Raw genomic sequence first — 23,242 nt, 5'->3', positions numbered from 1 at the left:
CAGCGCTACCCTGTCCCCTGGAGAACGTGGAGGAACAGAACAGGGTTGGAAACAGAACATGGAGAACATACACAGAACAGTACATGGAGGAAACAGAAGAGGGTACTTTATTGAGCCCTGTTTGCAGACACAAGCATTTCCCAAACACAGGGACAAGTTCCCACCAGGTCACAGCCCATCAAGTCCAAGACACAATGAGATGCAGAGAGCTGGCCCAGGGAGAACCAATTCCCTCAAGGAGAGTGGTCCTGAATATTTACAGTAAATCCCAGTGTTTTCATTGCTCTCACAGGCGTAGCCTAATTCTTTTCTCAAACGTCAGCATGGGGGATGAACACTTCTAGCTCTGCTCGCATGTACAAAGCCCTGCTGCTCAGGCCGGGCCCGCTTCTCACTTCTCCATGAGGGACTCCAGCTGCTCCTGCAGAGATGTCATCTGGGAAGAGGGAGTAAGGTGTCACAGTAAGGCACAGCTGGGACTGCATTTCAAGCCCAAGCACTTTCGAGTTTCTGCGGCTCTTCCACCTACACTAGTGGCTGCTTTGCCTACACACCGCAGGGAGCTGTGCCAGGGCAATGTGGGCCTGCTTTCAAGAACTAGATTGGCAGACAGCTGCCTTGCAGCCACCCCTGGGGCAGAACTGAGCACTGCCCTCACTGCGAGGCAACAGAAGGAACCTGGGAGTGGGAACTTCCTGCCCTGGTACTGGGCTGAAACTCCGCAGAGCTGCCCAGGAAAATCTGCCCAGAACCCATAGCTGCTACCCTTCTTGTATGTGGGTGCCAGTGTTTTTTCATGTCATGTTTTATCCCTGACAGGGATGAGGTACACCTCACACCTGACCTGTAACGCTGAGCTTTGAAGCAGGTGGCATGGTACGATATTCAGAACTTTGTCAGAGGCCAGCCCTAGAACTCTTTAACAACTAAGCCTCATGCCCCAGTCCTTTGTCCTCCACTGTGGGAGCTTACTCACCTGCTGCTTCTCTCGCTCTTCCTGCTGCTTGAATTCATCCAGCACAGCTTGGAGACGGGTCTGCAGAGACAAACACACCAGACAACAATTACCAGCACGTTCTCAGTTAATAGCTGCTGGTACAGTATGTCAAATGGTGCAGCAAACTCCAAACTGCACTGACTCTTATCTCCTGCAGTTTCACCTCCACAGGGAAATGCTGGAGAGTATGGTCACACCAAATTTATTTTTAGCCCAGCATGCAAAGACATGGATTTTCCAGGGCAGCAGCTGAATCTGCTGGATCTAATGGCAAGCCAGTTCTAAGCACAAGACTAGAAGAGCTCTCACCTTGAGGGCTAGATTCTCTACTTTCATGATAAGATCTTCCTGGCGCTTCCTCCTGTCCTGGGTCTCCTGGAGTTTACTCTTCAGGTTGTCAATCTGTTTCTGGATCCCCATGACTGGAAGAGAGAGTGAGCTGAGACCTACAGCAGCAGCGGAGGTTTTTACCCCTGCAATTTTGCAGCATTCTGCCACACAATTCACCTATCTGGTTGGACCCCTCGTTCTCCTGCTGCTGCCCATCAGACTCATTCAGCTTGTCCTGCAGCTGCCTCTCCAAGTCCTCCTCGGTGTCCATAATGTTCAGGTCTTCATCATCATGATGATCCCGCTCATCTTCATCTTCACTGCTGCTGCTGATGTCATTAAATATCTCCCGCAGTTCGTCATGTTCTAAAGGGTGCAAAAGGGAAGAGGGAAAACACACATGATGAACCCCCCAGCACCCTGTGCCCGCCAGGGAGGGACCTGTCAATACATGGCGCCCGTCTCAACACTGCCCTCTCTCCTTCGGGCACTGCCACCCCAACTGACTGCAGTATGTGCAGCGTCTTCCTTGCAGCTGGGATCTATAGCTATGGCAAACGGGTACCCGTTTCAGCACTGGGACACAGTGGCCTCTACTTGCACACAAGCCAACGCTGTTCAGCTTCCATTTGTGGAACCTCTGGTTAGGGCTTACCCCACAGAGAACGGGCCCGCCTGATTACTTAGCTAGAAAGAAGAAAATAGCCTTCCCCACCGTACCTGAGGATCCGTGGCCTTGCTTATGTCCCGACATCCCTGGGGAGGAGATGTCCAGGCTCGTGAGTGACCCATGGTTGTCTACTTCTTTTGTTTCATCTTCAGCGATGACTTCCCAGCCTGACAGTAGGAACAGATGAGTCAAGGGAAAAAGAGGAGCATGAAAGGTGCAGTACAATGACAGAAAGCTAAAACCGCAGGAGGTCACTGCCCCCTCAAACAGGCATGGCCTTGCAGGTATGGATGAACAACGAACCACCCCAGACCCCTTTTTTGAAGACCAGCCCTTTATTGTTACTTAAGTTCCTGCTCAGTGCAATAGCACAGTCTACAAGGAAGGTCACCACGAAGAAACAATAAGCCTTGAAGAAGGCAAAGATAAAGCTCTAAAACTTCAGTGTTGCTCACATGCTTATCTCCCAACCTCTCACGCCCCCACACGCAGCTGAACTCACCTCTCCTCTCCGCAACCCCCAGATCATACTGCCTCATACATATTGCCTCATCCCCCACTTGAGCTTTTTTTTTCTCTTAAAAGGATACGGACACTGACAGCTTCAGCATCTGTGCTCAGGAGACGTTTCACCTCTTTCTCCACATCAGGAGATTCAATATACTGGGACAGAGAGGGGAAAAAGAACAGACAACCTGTTAGATGACTTGCGCAGAGGAGCTCCCATCCTCAACCTCTGTATAGAGCCCTATTTTAAGCACCTCTTCTCTTATTCTTTCTGCTTGGTCTTTGCGCATGCTCCACCCAAAAAGTAATTTATGCACCTCCAGAAAGCGATCCGTCTTTTTCCGTACAGAGCTCCCTAGTGGTTTGTATGCTCTCACTTTTCTACCACTCTGGCACCCATCAATAGTACTCATGAAATAGGACTTTCTGTATACTGAAAGCGCTCAAGGTGTCATTCACTGATGGATGGTCTATTGAAATCCTTCCCATCTCACTCAAACGGAGTTTTCATTTTTCATTTTTAAATTAGCCATGGATCTTAAGGCAGTGACATCTAATCTCTCCTGTGGGCTATAAGACCGTCTGAAATAATTTGTTTCCCAAATGTCATGCAAAATATCACTCCACCGTGTTCTCAGAAACTGCAAAGCAGAGAAGAACAGATCTTCCCCGCCTCACGGTGCTGCATCTCCCCAACACCTTTCCTGGCTTAAGCATTTCCACAGAGACAGAGCCTCTGAGCTCCATCTGTTGTCACTCCCCCAGCTGAAATAACAGTTATTCTATTTGTAGTGTTGCTTGTTGGGGATGTGAGCGGGCCATGCATAGAGAGATTTCAGCTGGGAAAGCAGGAATGAGTGGTCTCATTTCCACACGACCCTTTCTTCTCTGTGAGCAGGAAGAGCTACAACAAAGCAACCACAAGAACAGAGTCCAGTAGTTCTCAGTATAGATCATTTTTCCACCTCAGGAGCATTTTGAAAAACATGGAAGAAGCACTCATGGAAGTGTTTAAAGCTACTAGCTTCCCTTCTCCCCCACCTCTGGCAAGGAAACATGCAAAGCATTGTTAAGACACTCTGTTTTCAGGACTGATAGTTAAAGCTCTAACGTCCCTGCCTTCTGATCCATTTGTTACTGCATCTCCACAGTGAGAGGGAGAAACAACTCACCTTCTTCTTAGCTGTCTTCCGGAATCGTCTCTTTCGTACATTTTTCAGGGGAAGAGTAACTGTGACAGAGGAAACAGATTGCATGTATCAGGCAGATGGCCTAATGGGAGAGCTGGGTCTGGCAAATCCAACCTGCCAAGGGGGAGAAGTTCCCTTCAGGAACACAGAGAGCACTAAAAGCAGAGCAATGGCACAGCCGGGACATGGCAGCGGTGAGTGCCCTGCACAGCTGTGGGGACACTGGGGTGGTGGGATGGAGGGGACTGGCAGAGCCTCTACTCACTGCCATGGTTCCAGATGAATTTCTTCTCTCTGTCCTTGTCTTTTTTCTTGTTTGCCTTGGGGTCAGTGCTCACAGTTTGCTCTTCCAAAGGGGGGTAGAGATCACCATCCACAGTGCAAACGAGCATCTGAAATCCCCACATAAACACAAAGGTTGCTTATTGCAATGCAGGAACAAAAGGCTGTGAAGGCTTTTCTGGTAAATGGACAGTGACTGCCTACTGCATGCAGTTAGCCAGAGGGATTCGCAGGCACGGGGTATCAGAAATACGATATTTGACACCCAGCTCAGTTCGTGTCTAAACATACTTGTAGTTACACTGTTACAAGAACAATCAAATTCTATGCTTCAAAGAAGGGATTTCCAACCACCAAGCAGAGGCAGGAATTTTAAACTGCCAATATAACAACAATACAGAAATTGGCCACGTTATACCGGGTGTCAGGCTGTGTCAGGCATACAAGGGTTTTCCTGGAGAGGGGAGTGAGCAAAGAAGCTGTTGGGGCAGGCAAGAAGAACGGCCCATACCTGGCAGATATCTGCTGTCTTATAGAAGGTCTTCTTATCAATGGTTTTCAAGCTTTCGATGATGCAGGGCAGATCCACCAGCTTGGCTGCCAGTGGCACCCGGTCTACGCGGACAATCCCATGGCGCCCGTCCGCTGTGGGAAGAGATGGGACAGGTCAGTGCTGCAGAAGAGCCTGTTGGGCTGCTGCCAAACAGCCAAACCAGGCCATGCGCTCCCGGGCAGCAGAAATTTCACGGGAAAACGCGTGCAAGTTCTGCTGCTTCCCTTGCGGCCGATCAGAGGAGTTTTAAGGTGCCTTGATCCCGCGCACTCACCGTGCAGCTCGATGGTGAGCCTGTCCTTCAGGTTGACGCTCCCAGACTGTACCGCTCTCCGCACAGTGGAGGCATATTCCTGGAAAGGTTGGACACAGTTACACCAGGACTCGGCGTGCTCCCTCTGCGAGCCCCTGAAGGTTTCCGTCCGGTTTACCCAGCTTTAAACGCCGCTGTCACCCCGAGGCAGCAAACCCACTGCAAAAGCCCCTCTGCAACCTGCAGTCCCCTAAGTCGCCTCCCGAGCACCCTGCCCTGCCGCAGGAGCCCCTCTCAGCATCAAGCGGCGGAAAATGTGTTCAGATGAAGCACTGCTGGAGGGGAAGGGGCTACGCGGGGCCAAAAGCATCCCTCCCGCTTCCAGAGCCCGCACCAGGCAGGCAGACCCCCCCCCCCCAGGCCCCTCACCGGAGGCAGCCGCAGCACGAACTGGCTCTCGAGCTCGTGGGGGGCGTCGTCCTTGCTCTTGCTCATCCTCGCTGCCTCGGCCTGGGAGCCGGGACAGAGCCACACGGTGACGGGGACCGGCAGGGCGCCGCCGCGCGCGGAAGGCCGGCCCGGTGCAGCGGCTCCCGGCTCCCCGCTCCGCGCAGCCCTCGCCCTTGCGTTCCGGCCCGGGGAAGGCCGCTCGCTGCCGGGCCGCCATGGGGGCGGCGGGCGGCCGGCCCGGCTTCTACGTGGGGCTGGGCCTGGCCCTGGCCTCCAGCGCCTTCATCGGCGGCAGCTTCATCCTGAAGAAGAAGGGGCTGCTCCGGCTGGGCCGCCGCGGCCGCCCCAGGGCAGGTACCGCCGGCACGGCCCGGGGGGAGCCGCGGGGGGAGCCCCCGGGCCCGGCCCGGCTCGGCTCGGGGCCGTCCGAGGGAGACCCGGGGCGGTTTGGTTCGCTTCTGGGCCGAGGGCTGGCGCGGGCAGGTCGCGTGTTTTCCTGCTGTGTGTGTTGGCTGAAAGTGGAGTTTTTCGCAGGGGCGGACAAAACCCAACGAACGCGGTGTTTCTGTGCTCGCTCGCGGTTTCCTGAAGCTGCCGAGAAGCGAAGCGTGTGCTCACCCGGCACACGAACCCGTACCTGCTGTCACAGCCACACCTGGGGCAGGCCGACTTGTGACGGGCCGGCAGGACCCAGGGAGCCTCGCGCTCAAAGCCTACCAGGCGGCTCCCACCCGCTTCTCGGAGGCAGTTCTGGCAGCATAACTGAGCCTTTTTGTGTGGCTTCACCCGAATTTTCACTTTCTCCCTCAGGGCAAGGAGGACACGCGTACCTGCGAGAATGGCTGTGGTGGGCAGGGCTGCTGTGCAGTAAGTAGCTGCTCCAAAACGCCTCAGAATGTGTTTGTCGTTGTTTCCAGTTGCTTTCATGCTTCATTATGGTGATGATTGTTGTTTAACTGCTTGATTTTTGTCTCTGGGGATGTTGCTGATCTAATCACAACTCTACAATATTCTAAAGTCTCATGCATCGCCAGGTTTCTCTGCTAAGTAGGAATTGAGGAACTGGTCGAACTGGGTCGGGTTAAGTGCTTCTGAAATGGCCTGCCCAGACACTGCAGTCAGATAACGCCGTGTCCAGCAGGGAGGGCTTAGAGCAGCTTCAGAAGTTCTACTGTACGCTTTTCAAACGTGACATTAGTAAGTGATTCTACTCAATTTTCCCTGTAAAAAGCTGTAAAGCCTGTTCTAGAAGAAAAGATTAACTCAGAAATATGCCTAAACTCCTCTCGGCTTTGAGAACACATAAATATTTTTCTGTTGTTATTACTTAACTAGATAGCCACGTGGGACTAAGGATAACCACGTGTAACCACGAGCTTTCTCTTTCCAAGAAGCGAAGGCTTCTGCTTCTTGCTGGCACTGTCCTCTCCTGGTTGCACAACATACCTCAGAGAAACATGGGACACTTAGGTGGTGATCAAGGCTCTCTTCTCACTGCACTCAAGCTAGTATTATGCTCAATTGCTCCTCACTTTGATGCTTACCTGTCAGAGTTTCTCTTGCAGTGGGAGTTGGAGAAGCAGCAAATTTTGCTGCCTACGCCTTTGCCCCTGCAACGCTGGTAACTCCGCTGGGTGCTCTAAGTGTCCTTGTTAGGTAAGCGGCCTCACCTTACCTTCCACCCTAAATGGTGGAAGCAGTTGCTCTGCTTTCCTCTGTCCCATCCTTCAGATACTCCATCCCTTGGCCTAAATGATATATTTTTTTTATTATTTTCCAGTGCAGTTCTCTCTTCCACCTTCCTGAACGAGCAGCTGAATGTTCACGGCAAGATTGGCTGCCTCCTAAGTATTCTGGGCTCCACGGTGATGGTAATCCACGCTCCCCAGGAAGAAGAGGTTTCCAGCCTGGAGTCAATGGCAGAGAAGCTGAAAGATCCAGGTACTTAAATAAAAGGGGCCCTGTCAATTTCAGGCTTGGAAATGACAGTAGAAGGTAGGATACAGCTTGGATAGGACTGAACTGAAGGGCTGAACTCCTGTGAAGCAGCTCTTTCTTCCTTATCCCACCACAACCTGCCGAGTTCAGCTAGTGCTTCCCAAGCCTTCTGCTGCCCTCCTGGGCCTCCTGCAGAGCTCTGTCCCCTCCTCTCCATGGGCAACAGGCCCCCATCTCTAACACTATAGGCCCTGGTTGTGCCACAGACATCTGTATCCCTCTGACAGGCAGACTTGTGGGGCGGTGCTGATCAGCACTGTAGAGAACTGCTCGTGTCTGCAGCTTTTCTCAGGCTGGAAACCTCCTCTGCTTCCCAGCCCAGGTCCCTACAGACAGAGGCTAAAAAAAGGGACCGATAGGGCCATTGCCTGCCTGTCCTCCATCCCTACTTGCTGTTTAGTTCTGTCTGTTACTGGTGCTATTGTTCTCCTTTCTGACAGAACCCTTAATTCTTCTTTCTCCAAGGATTCATTGTATTTGCCGTGTGTGTCCTGGTGAGCTCCCTTCTGCTTATCTTTGTGGCTGGACCCCGTTACGGACGGAGCAACGTCCTGGTTTATGTTTTGGTCTGCTCCGCCATCGGCTCGCTTTCTGTGTCCTGTGTCAAAGGCTTGGGGATTGCCCTGAAGGAACTGTTTGCCGGGAAGCCGGTCCTGAAAGAACCACTGGGCTGGGTGCTCCTGGTGTGCCTGGTGATCTGCATCAGTGTCCAGATCAACTACCTGAACAAAGCCCTGGACATCTTCAACACATCCGTGGTCACACCCATTTACTACGTGCTGTTCACCACAGCAGTCATGACTTGTTCTGCCATCCTCTTCAAGGAGTGGCAGCACATGGTGCTAGACAACATCATCGGCACCATCAGCGGCTTCCTCACCATCGTGTCCGGCATCTTCCTCCTGCACGCCTTCAGGGATGTGCCCTTCACCCCCGACCTCCTGCCCCTCTTCCTGCAGCAAGGCAGGGCAGACTTGCGCACATCGTGGAGGGGCGCAGACAGACATCAGTCGTGTCAGCACCAGCCTCTTCTGCCCTCAGAGGACAAAGGCTCCCAGAGTGCAGAAGAGGAAGAGGAGGAAGGTGAAAGCGTGTGAGGAAGCCTCTGAAGTGCTAGCTTTCTGCTCCCACCAGTGAGCAGCTCCACTGGGCAAGGGTGAACTTGCTGTATCAGATGCAGCTAGTTATTATTGTGCTTGTGGGAGTCAGCGGTTACCTTCTACCTGCTTGGGGCACATGATCAGCGACTTCTCACTGCTGGGGGGCTGACAGGGACAGCAGCCTCCTGCAGCTACAGACACAAGCTCTGGGAACAGCCCCGCTGCCAGGATCTAGTGCCTCTTACCTGTTCTTTTAAATGAAGCATCAATCTGCCCTTGTCAGGACACAGGCTTTGATTGCGCAGAGGTCTGCGGCACTAACACAGTGCTGACCCTTACTGAATGCAAAGGCCACATGCTAGGGGAGGCCTGGGAGCATTTTTTTAAGAATACTTAGAAGATTAACAGTTACAAAGTAATCTAACGTGGTGCTAAGATTACCTAGGGCCAGACAGCTGTCTTCTCTCCAAAGGTGACGTAGCCAGAGTACTAATTCAAAAATTCTTCCGTAAAAGTACTCGTTCTGCTCACTCTGCTAGAATTTATTTACAGATTCACATCCAAGAACAGAATACAGCCAAAACTGGAAAACTTCAACGGTGCTGCCATGTGCTGCTGTGGCGCTTATAGAGGGACCAACCTCTTTGTGCAATGTCTGTTGTGCAGGTTGATGAAGCACCTGCTTACAGTATTAAAACAGGTTATTTGTTACCAAGCTGCTATTGGTATGTTTGTGCTGAGAGCTGGGCCAACGCTGCGAGGTACGAAGGATTACAGCAATACAGGAACAGCGTGGGTGCTCAAGAGAAATGCAAGGCAGGGTCAGGAGGGGGAATGGCTCGTGGTGAGAACAGGAGTGACCTAACAGTCTTTAGCTATTGAGGTAAACTTCTGAAAGATAGCTAGATAGCTGCATCCTCGCTTACGCAGGTTTGTATACGCGTAGCTCTATTTCACGTCCTGAACTTATTCCCAGGAAGGCTGCTGGCTCCAAGACACCCGTGTTAGGCACCCCACACGCCCTGTCCAACCACCCACAGCACATTGTTGTGCGCAGAACCAATTTACCAGGTTTCTCTATAGGGCTCCAAGCCACCACAGGTTAATAACGTGGGTCACTCCGTGCTTCCCAGAGCCATGCCCTATTGCTGAAATGCTACACTGTGTTTCAGAGGGTGGATTAGTAGCAGTTTGTTGTTTTTCCAGTTAAAAGCTCCACACCATTTCCTAGGGGCAAAAGTCCAGAAGACCTGGCCACAGGCCTCCCTCCAGTGATCACAGATAAGGGTGCAGCTGGTTATAAAGTAGCTGGCTACATTTATTCTGCAATTTTAGTCTCTCTGAAGAAACTCGTCCTTTTCAGGAAAGCAGGTGCTGTTCCCGTTTGGGGAAGAAAGGCCTCAAACATGAGGTTTGATTCATGGCACCAGATTCACTGAGCAACAAATCAGAATTCACAGCAGGCTGTCTAGTCAGAAGACAATTACTCCCCCTTCCCTTCTGATTTTGCAATAAATAGAATCACTGGGAATGAACAAAGCGGCCAGATTTTCATTTCTCAGTGATCTGAACAAAGGAGAATCTCATATTAAAAATTGACCCAGTTAACATTTATTACATTGTCTAGGGGAAAGCAGTGAATGGAGCAAGTCAGTTTTGAGAGAGCTGTGCTGCAATTTGAAACTCTGCCACTTGGCCGCATGAATGAGTTTACCCTACAGAAGCCTTGAAATGTTTTCCAGTAGTGATGCTGCCTGGGATATTCGCTATACCCAGGAAGCTCTTCGGGCTAGGGGTGTCTGTGCTGGTGCAGTCCTGCTGCTCTCCTTCCAGTCGCAGCGCACAGCCATGGGAAGTGCGAGGCTCGCTAGCACCTACCGAGGAAGGTTAGTCCTGCGCAACGAACGCGTGTGCAGTACCGTTTAAGGCAGTGGTTGCAGGCTCGCCTCGCCCTGCGTTAAGGGTCACCTTAGCGCTGGAAGCACCCCTGAGGTGAGCATCACCACCCCTCCTTCCAGCTGCAGGGACACGTCCCCACCGCCCAGACCTCGTGCGCAGCATCCGTGGCCCCCGCGTCCCGGCGCGAGGATCCTTACTGACGGTTGGGGACGGGAACAGCACGACACCGTGCGGAGGAGCGGGTGTACCTGTAACGGGCTCTCATCTGGCTGCACCTTTCACAAAATTATCTCCTAACCCCCAGAGGTGATCTCGGCTCGCCCCGGCCTCTCGGGCGCGGCGGGCGGCGCTCAGTCGGACAGGCTCTCCGAGAAGGCCGACTTGGACTTCTGCGTCTGCTCCAGCCGGTTGAGGATGAACTGGCTGGTGTCGATGAAGCGCTCCACGCAGTTGACGAAGCACGTCTCGGCCCGGCTGTCCAGCTTCGGCCCGGGCTTGTCCATGCACTTCTCCTGCGGAGCGGGGGCCGCCCTTGGTCCGCGGGGGGCACCTTGGGGCACGGCCCCGCGCACCGGCACCCCCGGGGCATCCCCCCCGCACCCCCCGGGCTCGGCGGGGTCCCCCTTTCCCCCTTTTTTTTCCCCTTTCCCCTTCCCCTTCATCCTCCTCCTCCTCCCCCGGGGCTCCCTCCCGCAGCCCGCAGCCCCGTGCCGTACCCAGCACAGCTCGGTCATCTGGTGCACCAGCTGCTGGAAGCGCTGCTTCTGCGTCTCCACCTCGATGAAGCGCTGGAGCTGCGGGTCGGCCCCCCCCAGCCCGCCGCCTCCCGGCGCCTCCATGCCGCCGCCGCGACCTTCGCGTGCCGCCGCCGCCCGCCCCTTCCTGCCCGGCCCCGGCCCCTTCCGCGCGCAGCGCGCAGGCCCCGCCGCCATCTTATGGCGGGCCGGCAGGGAGGGAGGCGGGGAGGAGGAGCGGGGGGGACGTGTCGCGGCGCTGCCGCCGTTTATTGTGCACTGAGGGGGTCTTGGGCTGATAGAGGGCTTCGTGGTGGTCGTGGTGGTCGTGGTGGTGGGGAGGCGGGGCCGGCCCGGCAGTACCAGCCACCGGTTTCGGGCAGCCCGCCCGGCGCTCACGGCTCCTCGTCCGTGATGTCCAGGATGCCGGCCAGCAGCGCGGTGAACGTGGGGCGCTCCTCGGCCTTCTGCGGGGCGACACGGGAGCCGTGGGGTCCTGCCCCGCCGCCCCGGGCCTCTCCTGGCCCCGGGGAGCTGCGGGGTGAGGGGGCAGACACGTACCTCGTGCCAGCAGCTGTACATGATGGCGTAGACCCGCTCCGAGGCCTGCTGCGGGCGGTAGAGGCGCAGGCCTTGGATGACGTGCTCTGTTGTCTCGCTGTTGTTAAACCTCTCGTAAGGCATCTTTCCCAGAGAGTAAACCTCCCACATCAGCACGCCTGTTGTGGGAAACGGGGGGCACCTCAGGGCACGGGGGCATCTGTGCCTGAGGTTGGTTTGTGGAGGAGCTCGCTGTTGTTGGGCCGCCCTCATCCTTACCCCTGAGTCGTTAATGCTGCGCTCTTACCAAAAGCCCAGACGTCAGACTTGCTGCTGAACTTGCTGTACAGAAGCACTTCGGGAGGGGACCACCGAACTGGGAACTTTGACCCCATGGAGCTTGTGTACTCATCGTCTAGAACGTACCTGCAGCAGATAAACAGATCAGGGCAGCTGTCCTGATCCTGTCCTGCTTCACTTGTCTTTATGCAACCAATCAAGCCCAAAAGGAATCAACAGCTTTCAGAGTTTGCACTCTGCATGGGTTTCAACAGGCAAAAACGTCCCTTTGCAAACAAGCATGTGTTAGTCAAGGCTGGGGAAGGGCTACAGTGACACAGCATCACAAGAGGCAAAACTGGGATGTGGGAAGAAAGCTGCGGCCAGGAGATTAGAGTTGGAGGAAAAGAAGTGGCAAGAAGGGGAACAGCGATGAGGGAAGTAAGAAAGGGGAGGGTGGAAAGTGTAGAGGTAGAAGGTTGAGCCAGGTAGATGAAAGACAGGAGAAAGCAGAAGAAAAGCGGAGCTGGAGAGTGGTGGGGAAGAAAGACTAAAGTGCAGAGGAGACTGAAGGAGATGTAGAATTGAGACAGGAGAGTGACACAGACATGGCTACCAGACCTGGAAAGGCCAAAATCTGAGACTTTCACAATCCCTTGGTCATTCACCAAACAGTTGCGAGCAGCCTGTGGGTGGAGAGATGGAGGCAGTCACTCCTACTGTGCTGGGTCTGGCTGGGATGGAGTTAACTTTCCCTGCATTGGCCCCAACAGTGCTGTGCTCTGCACTTGGAGCTAGAACAGCACTGGTATCACACCAGTGTTGTGTCTACTGCTGAGCAGTGCTGGCACAGCACCAAGACTCCCTCCAACACCCCAGAGAGCAGCACCGCAAGCTGGCAGTGCCAGCCAGAGGCCTGGCAAACCAGGCTCATCGTTTCATGAGGATGAAGTGCCCCCTCTCCACATCCGAGCCAGGGATGCTGCCTGTGTTGCCTGATTCAAAGCCCTGCCCTAGCCAAAAACATATTTTCTGTCCCCTGGAAAGCTGCCTAGTCCTGCCCTTTCTGCAGTCTGCTAGCTCACTGCGAAGCAGTGACTCCAGACATGCCATGGTGGGCACCCTGTCCATGCTCAGGTGGGCAGGGAAGCTCAGGGGGAGATTCTGAAGAGTTGCTTCTCCTCATGCTGAACTAGCTGGAACATGTCTAGGACGTGCTGTGGCTCCCACCAAGCTGGAGATGTGTCCTTCAGCCACATCCCTACCAGGTCTCGGTGCAGGAACTGCTTGGATTCCAGGTACTCCATAGCTTCACAGACGTCTTTGCACATCTCCAGCAGCTCAGCAGGCTGGAAGCGCCGCCGAGTTTCCCTCAGGAAGTTCAGGAGGCAGCCGTTAGCCATGTACTCGGTGATGATGAAGATGGGGCGCTGCTTCGTGCACACCCCGTAGAGCTGCACCAGCTTCTCATGAGACAGGTTCCTATGTTGGGGGCAAGAAGGGCACTTGTGAGCATCTGCAGGGCTAAGCTGCAAAAGAAGCATCGCTGGGTAAGGAGAAGGAGAATTTGGCAAAGTGCTCCTGACCCAGCTGCGGGTGGAAAGCTCAGTGGCAAATGAGCACAAAAGGAGAAATCTCTTGCAGTGCAGATGCATTTCACAGTGTGTGAGGCTGCCTGGTGCTGTCCCTCCGAACCGTCAGAGTGCAGGCATTCTGACAGGACACATCCTGCACTCACCCGGAGGCTGCTCACACTTACATCATGACTTTGGCTTCGTCGATAAACTCGTCCTCTGACATGGAGCCCTCCCTGATCATCTTGATGGCAACGTCGTACTGGCCTCTCCATTTCCCGTACTTCACCACGCCAAACTGCCCCGTCCCCAGTTCCTTCAGGAAGGTCAGGTCCTTGGGGTCAATCTCCCATGACCCTAGGAGAGAGCATGAGTGTGAGGGGGTGCAGGTGCCCTCCCTGCAGCATGTTCCCAGTCATCTGATCTAGCTGGTCCAAGAGGAGCTCACAGACGTGCTGTCCCCCTAAAAATCACGCTGAAAAACCATGAGCATGCCCGAAAAACCATCACAGAAAATCCATAAAATGCAAGACCTGTTCCTCCAGGGGATGGGGAGCAAAGTAGCTTGCACATCTCTTGGTTGGTACTGACCCCAGAGGGCCAGTGGCTGTGGGGAAGTGATCCCTGGGAATGCTGTGGGCCCTGCTGCGAGGGGACAGCCAGGATCCCTGCCCTGGCAAGTTACTGAAGGTAGAGAGCCCGTGCTGAGTGCCCCTCAGGCCCCATGGGCAGGGAAGCGTGAGGTAGCCCAGGGCAGCTTACCATAGCCCAGGCCGGCTGTGGAAGGGGCACTTTTCCGGTGCTGAGACACGGGATGCTTCAGTCTGGATATGAGCCCTGAAACACAGAAAGGTGCGTTGCCGCGCCGTGCTTACCCGTGTCCTTCCAGTGGGGAACACACGCCTCCTGCCTGCAGAGCAACAAGGTGAGGATCCCCTGATGTCCGTAAAAACGCTGGTGGCCTCACTCTGTCCCTGTCCTCTCTTTGAGACTGTCACAGCTTGGAAGATTCTTGCTCCGGCTTTCCCTGGGCTGCATCCCCCTCTCCTTCTGCCCTGCCTGAGAGGTGCTATCGTCTGGGAACCTGTGCTGGTGGGTGGGTTACGAGGGATAGGCTCATGTTTTGCTTTTGTCCAGATCAATAAAAAGGAACAATGTTGCTCCCAGCCTCCTCCAGCCTGGTTTACAGCCCATTGCTGCAGGCGCTGGCGAGGGCTGCAGACGGGAGAGCACAGCACCGTTGGTGGGGTGGGTGCAGAGGGGTGCTGGATGGGTGCTGCCCTGCAGGAAGCCAGGGGAAGGGATGCTGTGGGGATGTGAGGTCCCTGCGGCTGCAGACATGTCTAAGCAGAGATGTGTGAAGGAGTTGTTTGAAGCTGCAGCTGGGCTGTCCCAGACCAGGTAGAGGGTGAGTATGCACCCCGTGGGGGACAGAGCCAGCCCCTGCTGGAGCCCAGGTGCTCGCAGCTGATGAAGGGCACTGGGTGCGGGTACAGCTGCCAGCTCTGCCCGTGCCCACGAGCGCTCACCGGCGGAGTTGTGCTGATGGTACGTGATGAGCTCCGGGATGCTGTTGAAGAGGTGCTTTTCTGCCAGGTAGTACTGATTCTGGGGGGTGCAGCACACGACGTAATGGCGGATCATGCCTTGGAGGTCTCTGGGGAGACAGTGTGTGGGGTTGGAGGGCAGGCAGAGGGCGAGAGGTGCCTGGCCAGGCCCTCCGAGACAGGAACAAGCTATTCTTACATCCACTTACACAGAGGACTTGGCGTAGACGGAGACGGTGTATTTCCCTGTCTTGCTGGTAGAGTCGCGGACAATGAAGCCCCCTTCCTTACCCTAAAACAGAAAGGAGAGAGGGGACAGGTATTTGTGAGGGGGTGGTTGTAGCAGGTGGGACTTAAAAAGAGGGACAATCACAGCGTGTCTGGAGATGGTGCAATGAGTTAAAGGAGTCCTACTTCCAGCTCCTGCCCGGGGGCCACCTACTGACGTGCCTCCCAGGAGGAGGTCACAGTGCGCAGAGATGGTTTCCTGGGCTGTTGGGGTGACACAGGCTGCAGGGTCCGTTCTGTCTGTCTGTCCCCCGGGCAGCCTAGGGGAACCACGCTGCTGGGACCATGGGGCTCTCAGCTAAGTCATTTCTGGTCCAGATCTAGCCAGCTCTATCCTTGTCAGCTGCGGTGGAAGGGGTGACAGCAGCCCACGGAGGTCATGTGCGTGGAAGACCCAGCCCCGTGAGTCAACACTTACCTCCTGCTTCAGCAGTTGCTCTGCTTGGCTCCGGGTGATATTCTTGGAGTACCACCTGGGGCAGGGACACAGCCGTCAGGGAGATCCCCCAGCCACCACTGTCCCCAGCCCAGCTGACCCTGGCCCAGAACTGGACGTAAAAAGGCTCTGACCAAGCACAACTTGCCGCGTCTCTGTGCTTTCTCCTACTCACTCAAAGATCTCCAGGGAATTGCTGGTTTCGGTGACGTAGTTGCTGGGGATGTATCCTTCCCTCCTGCAGGAGAAAAAGGGGATGGTCATGCACCGATGGAGGAGGCCAAGAGGAAAGCGGGTTCCTGTCCCAGAAATCTGAGTAGAAACGGGCTCAAAAACCTCAGCACAAACCCTGTGGTGCTCATGCCCGGGGATGGCTGGTACCACCACAGCCTGCTGTGTCTCCCTCACCCTCCCCACGTGCCAGCTGGTGCAGGAGCCCAGCGTGCAGGCAGGCAGCCTGTCTCAGCCCATGGAGCGAAGAGCCGGCCAGTCTGAGAGCCTGAGACCAGTCCGGGCTCCCCAGTGCAGGGTGGGGGTCCCTGGGGCCACCCCAGGGGCGATGCTGGGGCAGGACACAGCTGCGGGGCGAGTGCCGCAGGTGGTGGAGCCCTTACCCGTTCTTGTCACGGGCTTTCCACCAGGGCAGGTGGCTCTCCTCCAGGATGAAGTACTCCTCGCCCTTCTGCAGCTGCAGGTCCTGCGCGTTCATCGGCAGGTAGTCGTACAGGGCCACCACCTTCTTCATCTCGCCCGCCGCGACGGGGGCTGGCTCGGGAGGCAGGGGCTTCATCACCATCTTCCCCAGAGAAAGGGAGAGCACGGGGCACGGTGAGGCAGGCACACACACACGCTGTTTCCTGGGTGAAACTCTCCCCAGGACTGGCCGGGTCAGCACAGCATGTCTCAGCTCCCACCCGTAACTCCACCAAGAGATCGATCCACCCCAGTGCTTTTTATTGCAACACTTCCCCCTTGGAGGCACGTCTTCACCAAAGGTAAGCTTTTTCTCTATACCTTTGGGTTTAACCCATGACTCCCCCACCCTATATCAGGGTTTCTCTCTCTTCCTAGCTCCCCCGTGGGACCCTCAGGGGTGTGATCATCTGATTTTCCTCTGGGTCTTTGGGCTCCATCCCCTGGTTCAAGCTCCTTCCCCTTCCGTCCCTCTCCAGAGCCAAGTCCCGGCCTGTAAACCTCTGAGCCACACTCAGCTGAGTCAGTGAATGTGTTGGCTTTTCCCAGGCAGACCTCTCCTTAAACACGCACGTTTGCTGGCCCTTACCTCGTCCTCCTCGGGAGTAGGGGGAAGAGGCTTCTTTGTTTTGCGATGTGACCGCCCAACTTTTAAACCTTCACAACACAAAAACGATGAAGGTGAGAACTGTATTGGGCAGGTGGGAGGTGGTCCCTGGGGCTGGGGACGGGCAAGGGGAGGGTGCCCGGTGTCTTACTGCCGTTCCTGCTCTCCAGGATCTTGCAGCCCATGGCGTTTTTGGCGGTCTGGGAGCAGCACAGGTACTGGCCGTCGATCCAGAAGCAGGGGTGGTACTTCTGCACCAGGTCGCTGTTGTAGCGGATCACTGTGGCAGAGGAGGGGAGATGTGTGTGACCCAGTGCTCCGTCCCCAGCCCGCTGCTGAGAGTTTTGTGCTCCCCCAGTGCAGACGATCAGCCCCAGTAAATCGTTACACCCACTGCTCTGCTCCTGATATGCAGCCGTGTGGCTCTGCTGCTCGGGTTTCCCTCAGTGCATTGCTTTTGTCTCAGTGCCACGGCGATGCAAGCCCTGTGACACCAACCTCCTAGCGAGGGAGGGCCAGCCCTTTCCTCTCAGATTTGATCAAAGCACTTTGGCAGCTCTACAAAGGGACACAAACACGCTTGGAGGGCCAGCTCCTGCTGCGACCAGTCCTCCTGCCAGCTGAAATGTGCCCTGGGCTGTTGAGGCCTTGTTGTCTGCAGCTCTTTTGAGGCCCATTTTTCAAAAGTGATGGACCTGGCTTGTGTGTGGGCAGAGCAGGATGCCGCCACCGTCCCCTGCCTGCTCAGGGACCTCCCTTGTTGGGTGGCTGCTCCCTCGCCAGGCTCACACCGACCAGCTTCCTCCTGCTCCTTGCCGAGCCTGGGGGCAGTCAGATGTGCCTAAATGCCACCTCACATGGTGCCGGCCCTGCACCAGCTGCAGAGAGCCCCGTCCCTCCACAGAGCAGGATGTGGGCGTCCCGGCAGCACGCAGCCAGCGTTTTCTCTCCCCGTTTCCCTGTGGATTCTACATCGGCTTCAGCTGCCGCAGCGACCCCCTCCTTGAGCAGGGAAGTGGGGCCGGGGCCGGCTGCTGGGGCAGAGCAGGGCTGTCATGAAATAACTGACTTCCCCGTTATCAGCCTGCTCTGCTTCCGCCTCGCTCGGGCAAACTTCCCTGTGTCAATTCGAGCAGCTAATCTAACCCTGCCAGCACGAAGCCACAGAAGATACGCACGCATCAAGAGGCACACACGGGCAGCTCCATCAGATTTTGTCTGACCGCAAGCACCCCAGCCCCTCTGCGCAACGTTGCCTCAGCGTGCTCCCAGCTCGAGGAGGGAGCAGCCTTGCAGCTCAGCAGCAGCTCAGAAGCACTGTGCAAGCCTTGGGATGGGCTGGGAAATGCTCCCAGGCTCCACTCAGGCTTTTCATCCTTGTTTCCTTCCTAAAGCAATGGGGGCTCTACCTTCCCCTCATGTGCCGGCGCAGCTGTGTGGCCATGTCTGCCATTTCCTCTTGCCCTCTGAGGCTGCTTGAGCTAATTTGGAGCAGGTTTGTGGGAAGGCAAGACACCTCGGTCAGTGTGGCCGTGATGCTGCAGGGATCAGCGGGCGGCGGAGGCGAGTGCCCACCTCCTCGGGAGATGGCTTGTGCCAGCGCGGGGACGTTACAAACCGTGCACGTAGGGCACGGCCTTATGACTGCACTCGTCATGGGAGCAGTTTCTGATAGAGCTCACTCTTCCGCAGATATGGGATAATGTAACCACGAGGCAGCGAGCCCCCGGAAACCCAGAGTCTGAGTCACGCTGCACGCGCAGCCGGCTGCTCCTGGTCGCTGACACAGGGAGCCGGGGGACCCCGAACTCACCGCTCTTCAGCTGATGGATCCAGCGTTTGCGCAGCTCCTCTGTCGGGGAGAAGACGTAGAGGGGCCCCTCGTCGTACACCACCTGTGGGCAACACACGTGGCACGGGGCTGGGGGCTCGCGGGGGGAAACGGGGGAGCAGAGGCTTGCGGGCACCCAGAGCAGCCGGTGCAGAGCACGAGCCGGGCCGGTGTGTGCTGGCCCCATGGTGTTCGCGGGACCATGACAGGGAGGTTATAAATAAGCCCCCTCCCCCGAGACTTTCCACTTCCTTCTCTGACTTTCGGCGTGCTGGGGTGCCAACGAGGGCGGGCAGCTGGGCTGGGGGCTGAGCGAGCAGCGGGCAGGGAGCATCCCTCCAGCATCGGCCAGGGAACCGAAAGCTGCAGGATAAAGCTCAGAGCTGGTTTCCATCGCCCCTTAAAGAGAGCCGCCCAATTCCTTGGTGCCCGCAGAGGCTCACCAGCCTGCCCGACACAGGATATGGGCATCCCCAAAACGATGCTGTGCTCGTCCCCAGGTCACCCTTGCTGTCCTCACCCCTGGTGCAATGCCAGTCCCTGGCACCCCGCAGCCACGCAGAGCAGGCTGGTGAAGGGGGCATGACAAGGACTCACCTGAAAGGGGTAGGGGAACCGCTCAATGATCGAGATCTGCTCCATGTTGTTGTAATCCTCCCCCTTCTTCTGGAAGAGAGAGGCAGAAACGGACACTGTCCCCAGCTCCCGTCACCCCGAGGCAGGGCCGCTGCCCACCTCCCCAGCGACAGCACGGGGGACACAAGCGGGGACCCTCACCGGGACCTGCCGCTCGGGGGGAGGGTTGTTTTCGGGCACCACCGTCTCCACGCAGGTGATCTTCTCAATGTCCACCGAGCCCTTCTTGCTGCCTCGGCGCTGCGAGAGATGGGGTGGGTTTGAGCAATCTCCACGCAGGGGACCTGGGGAGCCCCAGGCCCTCGTCCCACCCACCCGCCCACCCACCCCGCGTCCCGGCGAGGGACAGCCAGCGGCCCCGCGGACTCACCCCGCGCTCGAAGTCGTACTCGTAGTAGGACAGCTTGCTCTCCGTCAGCAGGAACAGGCGCTTCTTGAAGTTGAGGGGAGACGTTTTCTTCTTCTGCTGCGAGCGCTTCAGGAAGATGCTCTCCAGGATGACGCTGGCCATGTCGGCCACCCCGGCTGCCTCGACGCCGTGCTCCCCGGGGTGCTGCGTGCAGGGTGACACCGACACGGCGCTTGCTCAGCTGAAAACCTGCCCACGGCCAGACCTCACGCACGTTCGGGGTGTTTGCAGGGTGAGCTCTCGCTGTCACTTCCCCCTCGAGGTGCCATGCTACGGACCGAGCCACCACCCGGCAGGCTTCAGCTCCAGCAGGGCGCCGGAGGGGTCCCCGCGCCTGGACGGCTGGAGAGGGAGGGAGCTGGGGAGGCTGTGAGAAACATCGCTTTGGGGAGGAGCGTGGAGGCCGAGCAGCGACACCCAGCACCCTCCCTCCTCCTCTCAGCACCGGCGGTGCTTGTGGGGGCCGTTTCCTCCCGCTGCTCGCCTGGGCTCTGCCTGCTGCGGCCGTGCCGGCTTGGCAGCGCGAGGGACAGCTGCGGTGGCAGGATCCTAAGAGCCCAGGCTCTGAAGTCCTGAAAGCCCTAAAAGTCCTGGCCCCAAACGCCCGCAGCGCTGTGCTGCTGAGAGCACAGGGTGGCCCTGAAGTCGTCCTGCAGGAGCACGCAGGCAATGCTAAGCTCCCTTCCCTGCGTGAGCGGCGCTCGGTGAGGGCCAGGCTCAAAGCGCTGCCTCCAGCCAGCACCCAGAGGTGCTTAAATCCTCCCGAGCCTCTCCAGGGATGGGTCCGGGCGTTTCCAACACCCCGCAGCTGGAGGCACGGGCTGCTTCCCCTCGAGGCTGTAACCAGCCCCGGTCCTGCCGGCACCTCGCGGGGGGCACGGAGCTGCGTGGTGCTGCTGCTGGTCCATATCCCACCCAGACCTCCACCGGCCCTCCTTCCCCAACCTCCTGCTCCCCTTCACCTCTGCTTTGTTCCCTTTTTCCTGGAGCAGCGGGGTCAAGCCCCCTGCCGCCCGCCTGGGCAGCACGTCTGCTCACGGCAGGGACCAAAAGGTGCTGTAAGTGGCCCTGTTCGCCGTAACCTTCCTGGGCTATTTGGGTAGTTTAAGGAACAACACAAAACACCATACAAATACTGAGTTGTCGGAGTCTTCCAGAAGAACCAGCAGCCTCTGGCTGATCCGGCCATGGGGGTAGAGGGAACTGGGGCCAGGGCAGGTGGTTGTGTTGGCCCCTGCCCCAGGGGTCCTGAGCCATGGGGGCGCGGGGAGCCTTACCTTGGGCCGCAGCAGCTGCGTCACCGCCAGCAGTGGTGGGCAGATGGGGCAGCTCCTTACCACGTCCTCTGAGACGGCGACAGCAGGCAGGAAAGGACAGTGAGTGTCACAGAGGGATGCCTCCCCGTCCCCACCTCCCGCCTGGCGCAGCCTCCCCGCCTGTGTCCCAGCTCATCCCTGCCCGGCTCGGTGCCTGGCCGCCCGGCAGCACTCACCTACCTCCCCACTCGGCCATCGCTGCCTCGCCGTGGCAGCAGAGGTGGCGAGTGGGTGGCTGGGAGCGTCCCCCCCCGCCCCAGCCCGATGTGACTTCCTGCCATTGTCACACCTCGGCCAGGCGTGCTCTGACACGGCCACCGCACTCGGTGCCGCCGGGCCTGGCTGTGCTGCACCAGGGCCCTGCGGGGCTCCGTGCTGCGCCCGTGTCCTGCCGAGGAGCCTGACAGCCCGACCACGGGTGGCCACGGGGCTGGCGAGCTCGGGGCAGGCTGGAAGGGTGACACGGGGGGGCTGGGAACGTCTCTGTCACTGCAGGGCAGAGGGGAAGGGGCCTGGGGTCTCCTTCCCCCAGAACCATCTCTCCCCGGGGATGACAACACCAACCCCCCCCATTTCGGGCACAGCCCGGAGGGTGACAAAAACGAAGGTTGTGAGGACGGAGGAGGGAACCCGGCCTGCGAGAGGGGCTGGGCATGAACGCAGAGCTGTGGCCGGGTCCCTCCACGCCTCCCGCCCTGGGTCTCCCATGCTCATCCCTCCCAGCCCAGCGAGCGAGGGGCCGGCGAAGGCAGCGCCAGCACTCCGACCCCTGCTGCAGTGCACCCTGAGGCCCCCAGCACCCACACACCTCCCCAGCACCCTGCCCCAGCGCCACGAGCACCCATCCAGCGCCCCAACGCCGTGCTCCAGCACAGCCCCAGCGCCGTGAGCGCCCACAAACCCCCTCAGCCCCCCGCTCAGTGCAACCCCATGGCCCCCAGCACCCCCCCGCTGCCCGACCCCAGCTCCAACGCAGGCTCCTTGCTCCACGGCCCCACGGCAGCCGTCCCTGCCGCCAGCACCGAGTGCAGCCGTCCAGGGCTGCCCACCGTGGCTCACCAGCACGTCCCCCATGCCCAGGATGCCTCCCCCATCCCCAACGGGTGCACGGCCGGGGAACGCCGGCAGAGGCGTGAGGCCGCGAGCCCTCGTGCCGCCCTCGTCGCCTCTCCCCGTGCCACGCGGCAGCGGGGCCGTGCTGCCCCGGCACCCCGCACTCACCGAGCCCTGCCTGCCAGCCCCGGTGGCCGGGGTCCCGCTGCGCCGGCTGCCCCGCGCCCGCCCCGAGCGGCCCAGCACCGCGGGTCGGGTCGGGGCGGCTGTGGCGGCGGGGACGCGACGCAGGGATGGTGGGGTCGGCCGCGCTGGGAGGAAGGACGCGGCCGGCCAACCCCACCCTTTCGGTTCCCCTTTTTTTTCTGTGTTTCTTACTTAAAGCAGCAGCTGTGTTTCCTCCTGGAGACGGCCGGGGCCACCTCCGCAGTGCCAGCACCACCAGTCCCGCCGCACGCGGGGGTGTCGGGGCTGGACGTGGCGCTGGGTCGCGGGCCTGGACGAGGGGTCCGGGAGAAGGGGCCAGGGGTGGTGGCATGGGGCTGAGCAGCGGGGCTGGGATTTGGGGTGGGCAGCGGGTGGCATGCATGAAGAGCAGGTGGGGGCCTCCTGTCCACCTTGTCCCTGCACCCCATGTCCCTGGCCACCCATGACCCTGCACCCCATGTCCCCATGTCCTCTTGCCCCATATCCCTGCACCCCATATCCCTATGTCCCCATGTCACTGCACCCCATGTCCCCGTGTCCCCATATCCCTGCACCCCATGTCCCTATGTCCCTGCACCCCATCTCCCTATGTCCACATGTCCCCGAACCCCATGTCCCTATGTCCCCATGTCCCTATGTCCCCATGTCCCTATGTCCCCATGTCCCTATGTCCCCATGTCCCTATGTCCCCATGTCCCTGCATTCCATGTCCCTATGTCCCCATATCCATGCACCCCCTGTCCCTATGTCCCCATGTCCCATGTCCCTGCACCCCATGTCCCTATGTCTCCATATCCCTGCACCCCATGTCCCTATGTCCCCGCACCCCATGTCCCTACTTCCCCATGTCCCTGCGTCCCATA

At 57.9% G+C, this 23,242-nt stretch overlaps 4 protein-coding genes across 12 annotated transcripts; 1 reads left to right on the top strand and 3 right to left on the bottom strand.

Annotated features, from left to right (window-relative positions):
* Nucleotides 1–84: 84 nt before the first annotated feature.
* On the bottom strand, nucleotides 85–5,345 carry TAF7L (TATA-box binding protein associated factor 7 like). Its single transcript, XM_048078504.2, has 11 exons — nucleotides 5,212–5,345; nucleotides 4,804–4,882; nucleotides 4,488–4,621; nucleotides 3,960–4,086; nucleotides 3,677–3,735; nucleotides 2,588–2,660; nucleotides 2,048–2,164; nucleotides 1,505–1,693; nucleotides 1,307–1,419; nucleotides 977–1,036; nucleotides 85–436 (listed from the first exon to the last, which is right to left on the bottom strand). Exons 1-11 carry the CDS (start codon nucleotides 5,275–5,277, stop codon nucleotides 392–394), a joined length of 1,062 nt encoding a protein of 353 aa, XP_047934461.1. The 5' UTR covers nucleotides 5,278–5,345; the 3' UTR covers nucleotides 85–391.
* Nucleotides 5,346–5,447: 102 nt separating this feature from the next.
* LOC106037665 (magnesium transporter NIPA2-like) lies at nucleotides 5,448–9,041 on the top strand. 5 transcript variants are annotated; one of them, XM_067004946.1, is made up of 6 exons: nucleotides 5,448–5,586; nucleotides 6,043–6,099; nucleotides 6,798–6,888; nucleotides 7,018–7,173; nucleotides 7,696–7,724; nucleotides 7,840–9,041. In XM_067004946.1, the coding sequence occupies exons 1-6, from the start codon at nucleotides 5,448–5,450 to the stop codon at nucleotides 8,325–8,327; spliced, it is 960 nt and encodes a 319-aa protein (XP_066861047.1). In that variant the 3' UTR covers nucleotides 8,328–9,041. The 5 variants fall into 5 exon arrangements, with proteins under 5 accessions (XP_066861047.1, XP_047934429.1, XP_047934420.2 ...); XM_048078472.2 differs by having other exon boundaries at nucleotides 7,013–7,173; nucleotides 7,696–9,041; XM_048078463.2 differs by lacking the exon at nucleotides 5,448–5,586 and adding an exon at nucleotides 6,624–6,702 and having other exon boundaries at nucleotides 6,080–6,099; nucleotides 7,013–7,173; nucleotides 7,696–9,041.
* An 877-nt stretch (nucleotides 9,042–9,918) lies between these two features.
* On the bottom strand, nucleotides 9,919–11,122 carry TIMM8A (translocase of inner mitochondrial membrane 8A). Its single transcript, XM_013183797.3, has 2 exons — nucleotides 10,946–11,122; nucleotides 9,919–10,741 (listed from the first exon to the last, which is right to left on the bottom strand). Exons 1-2 carry the CDS (start codon nucleotides 11,066–11,068, stop codon nucleotides 10,580–10,582), a joined length of 285 nt encoding a protein of 94 aa, XP_013039251.1. The 5' UTR covers nucleotides 11,069–11,122; the 3' UTR covers nucleotides 9,919–10,579.
* Nucleotides 11,123–11,208: 86 nt separating this feature from the next.
* Nucleotides 11,209–23,194, bottom strand: BTK (Bruton tyrosine kinase). 5 transcript variants are annotated; one of them, XM_048078418.2, is made up of 20 exons: nucleotides 22,551–23,194; nucleotides 21,081–21,148; nucleotides 19,765–19,947; nucleotides 19,536–19,634; nucleotides 19,356–19,424; nucleotides 18,741–18,822; nucleotides 17,079–17,207; nucleotides 16,910–16,977; nucleotides 16,242–16,423; nucleotides 15,803–15,865; nucleotides 15,610–15,664; nucleotides 15,113–15,195; nucleotides 14,886–15,013; nucleotides 14,119–14,193; nucleotides 13,542–13,713; nucleotides 13,048–13,264; nucleotides 12,404–12,468; nucleotides 11,811–11,929; nucleotides 11,525–11,682; nucleotides 11,209–11,430 (listed from the first exon to the last, which is right to left on the bottom strand). In XM_048078418.2, exons 1-20 carry the CDS (start codon nucleotides 22,759–22,761, stop codon nucleotides 11,359–11,361), a joined length of 2,298 nt encoding a protein of 765 aa, XP_047934375.2. In that variant the 5' UTR covers nucleotides 22,762–23,194; the 3' UTR covers nucleotides 11,209–11,358. The 5 variants fall into 5 exon arrangements, with proteins under 5 accessions (XP_047934375.2, XP_047934382.2, XP_047934398.1 ...); XM_048078425.2 differs by having other exon boundaries at nucleotides 19,356–19,421; XM_048078441.2 differs by lacking the exon at nucleotides 22,551–23,194 and adding an exon at nucleotides 22,341–22,406.
* Between the last annotated feature and the right edge of the window lie 48 nt (nucleotides 23,195–23,242).

This window comes from Anser cygnoides, chromosome 13 (assembly GCF_040182565.1).
Source record: "Anser cygnoides isolate HZ-2024a breed goose chromosome 13, Taihu_goose_T2T_genome, whole genome shotgun sequence".
Lineage (NCBI taxonomy): Eukaryota > Metazoa > Chordata > Aves > Anseriformes > Anatidae > Anser > Anser cygnoides.
Note: the sequence above shows the minus strand (reverse complement) of the source record. Positions and strands in the feature narration are given on the sequence as shown.

Excerpts from the sequence above, each read along its gene's own strand:
- TAF7L (XM_048078504.2), bottom strand. The coding sequence starts at position 5,277 with ATGAGCAAGAGCAAGGACGACGCCCCCCACGAGCTCGAGAGCCAGTTC. Across the intron at positions 4,087-4,487 it reads AGACAGCAGATATCTGCCAG|ATGCTCGTTTGCACTGTGGA; the intron begins GTATGGGCCGTT and ends TGGGGATTTCAG. Across the intron at positions 2,165-2,587 it reads TGCTGAAGCTGTCAGTGTCC|GCTGGGAAGTCATCGCTGAA; the intron begins GTATCCTTTTAA and ends TCCTACTGTCAG.
- BTK (XM_048078418.2), bottom strand. The coding sequence starts at position 22,761 with ATGCATGCCACCCGCTGCCCACCCCAAATCCCAGCCCCGCTGCTCAGC. Across the intron at positions 15,014-15,112 it reads GTCTACGCCAAGTCCTCTGT|AGACCTCCAAGGCATGATCC; the intron begins GTAAGTGGATGT and ends CTGTCTCCCCAG. Across the intron at positions 11,683-11,810 it reads GTCTGACGTCTGGGCTTTTG|GCGTGCTGATGTGGGAGGTT; the intron begins GTAAGAGCGCAG and ends TTCCCACAACAG.
- LOC106037665 (XM_048078472.2), top strand. The coding sequence starts at position 5,448 with ATGGGGGCGGCGGGCGGCCGGCCCGGCTTCTACGTGGGGCTGGGCCTG. Across the intron at positions 6,100-6,797 it reads GTGGGCAGGGCTGCTGTGCA|TGGGAGTTGGAGAAGCAGCA; the intron begins GTAAGTAGCTGC and ends TTTCTCTTGCAG. Across the intron at positions 6,889-7,012 it reads GCTCTAAGTGTCCTTGTTAG|TGCAGTTCTCTCTTCCACCT; the intron begins GTAAGCGGCCTC and ends ATTATTTTCCAG.
- TIMM8A (XM_013183797.3), bottom strand. The coding sequence starts at position 11,068 with ATGGAGGCGCCGGGAGGCGGCGGGCTGGGGGGGGCCGACCCGCAGCTC. Across the intron at positions 10,742-10,945 it reads AGATGACCGAGCTGTGCTGG|GAGAAGTGCATGGACAAGCC; the intron begins GTACGGCACGGG and ends CCCGCTCCGCAG.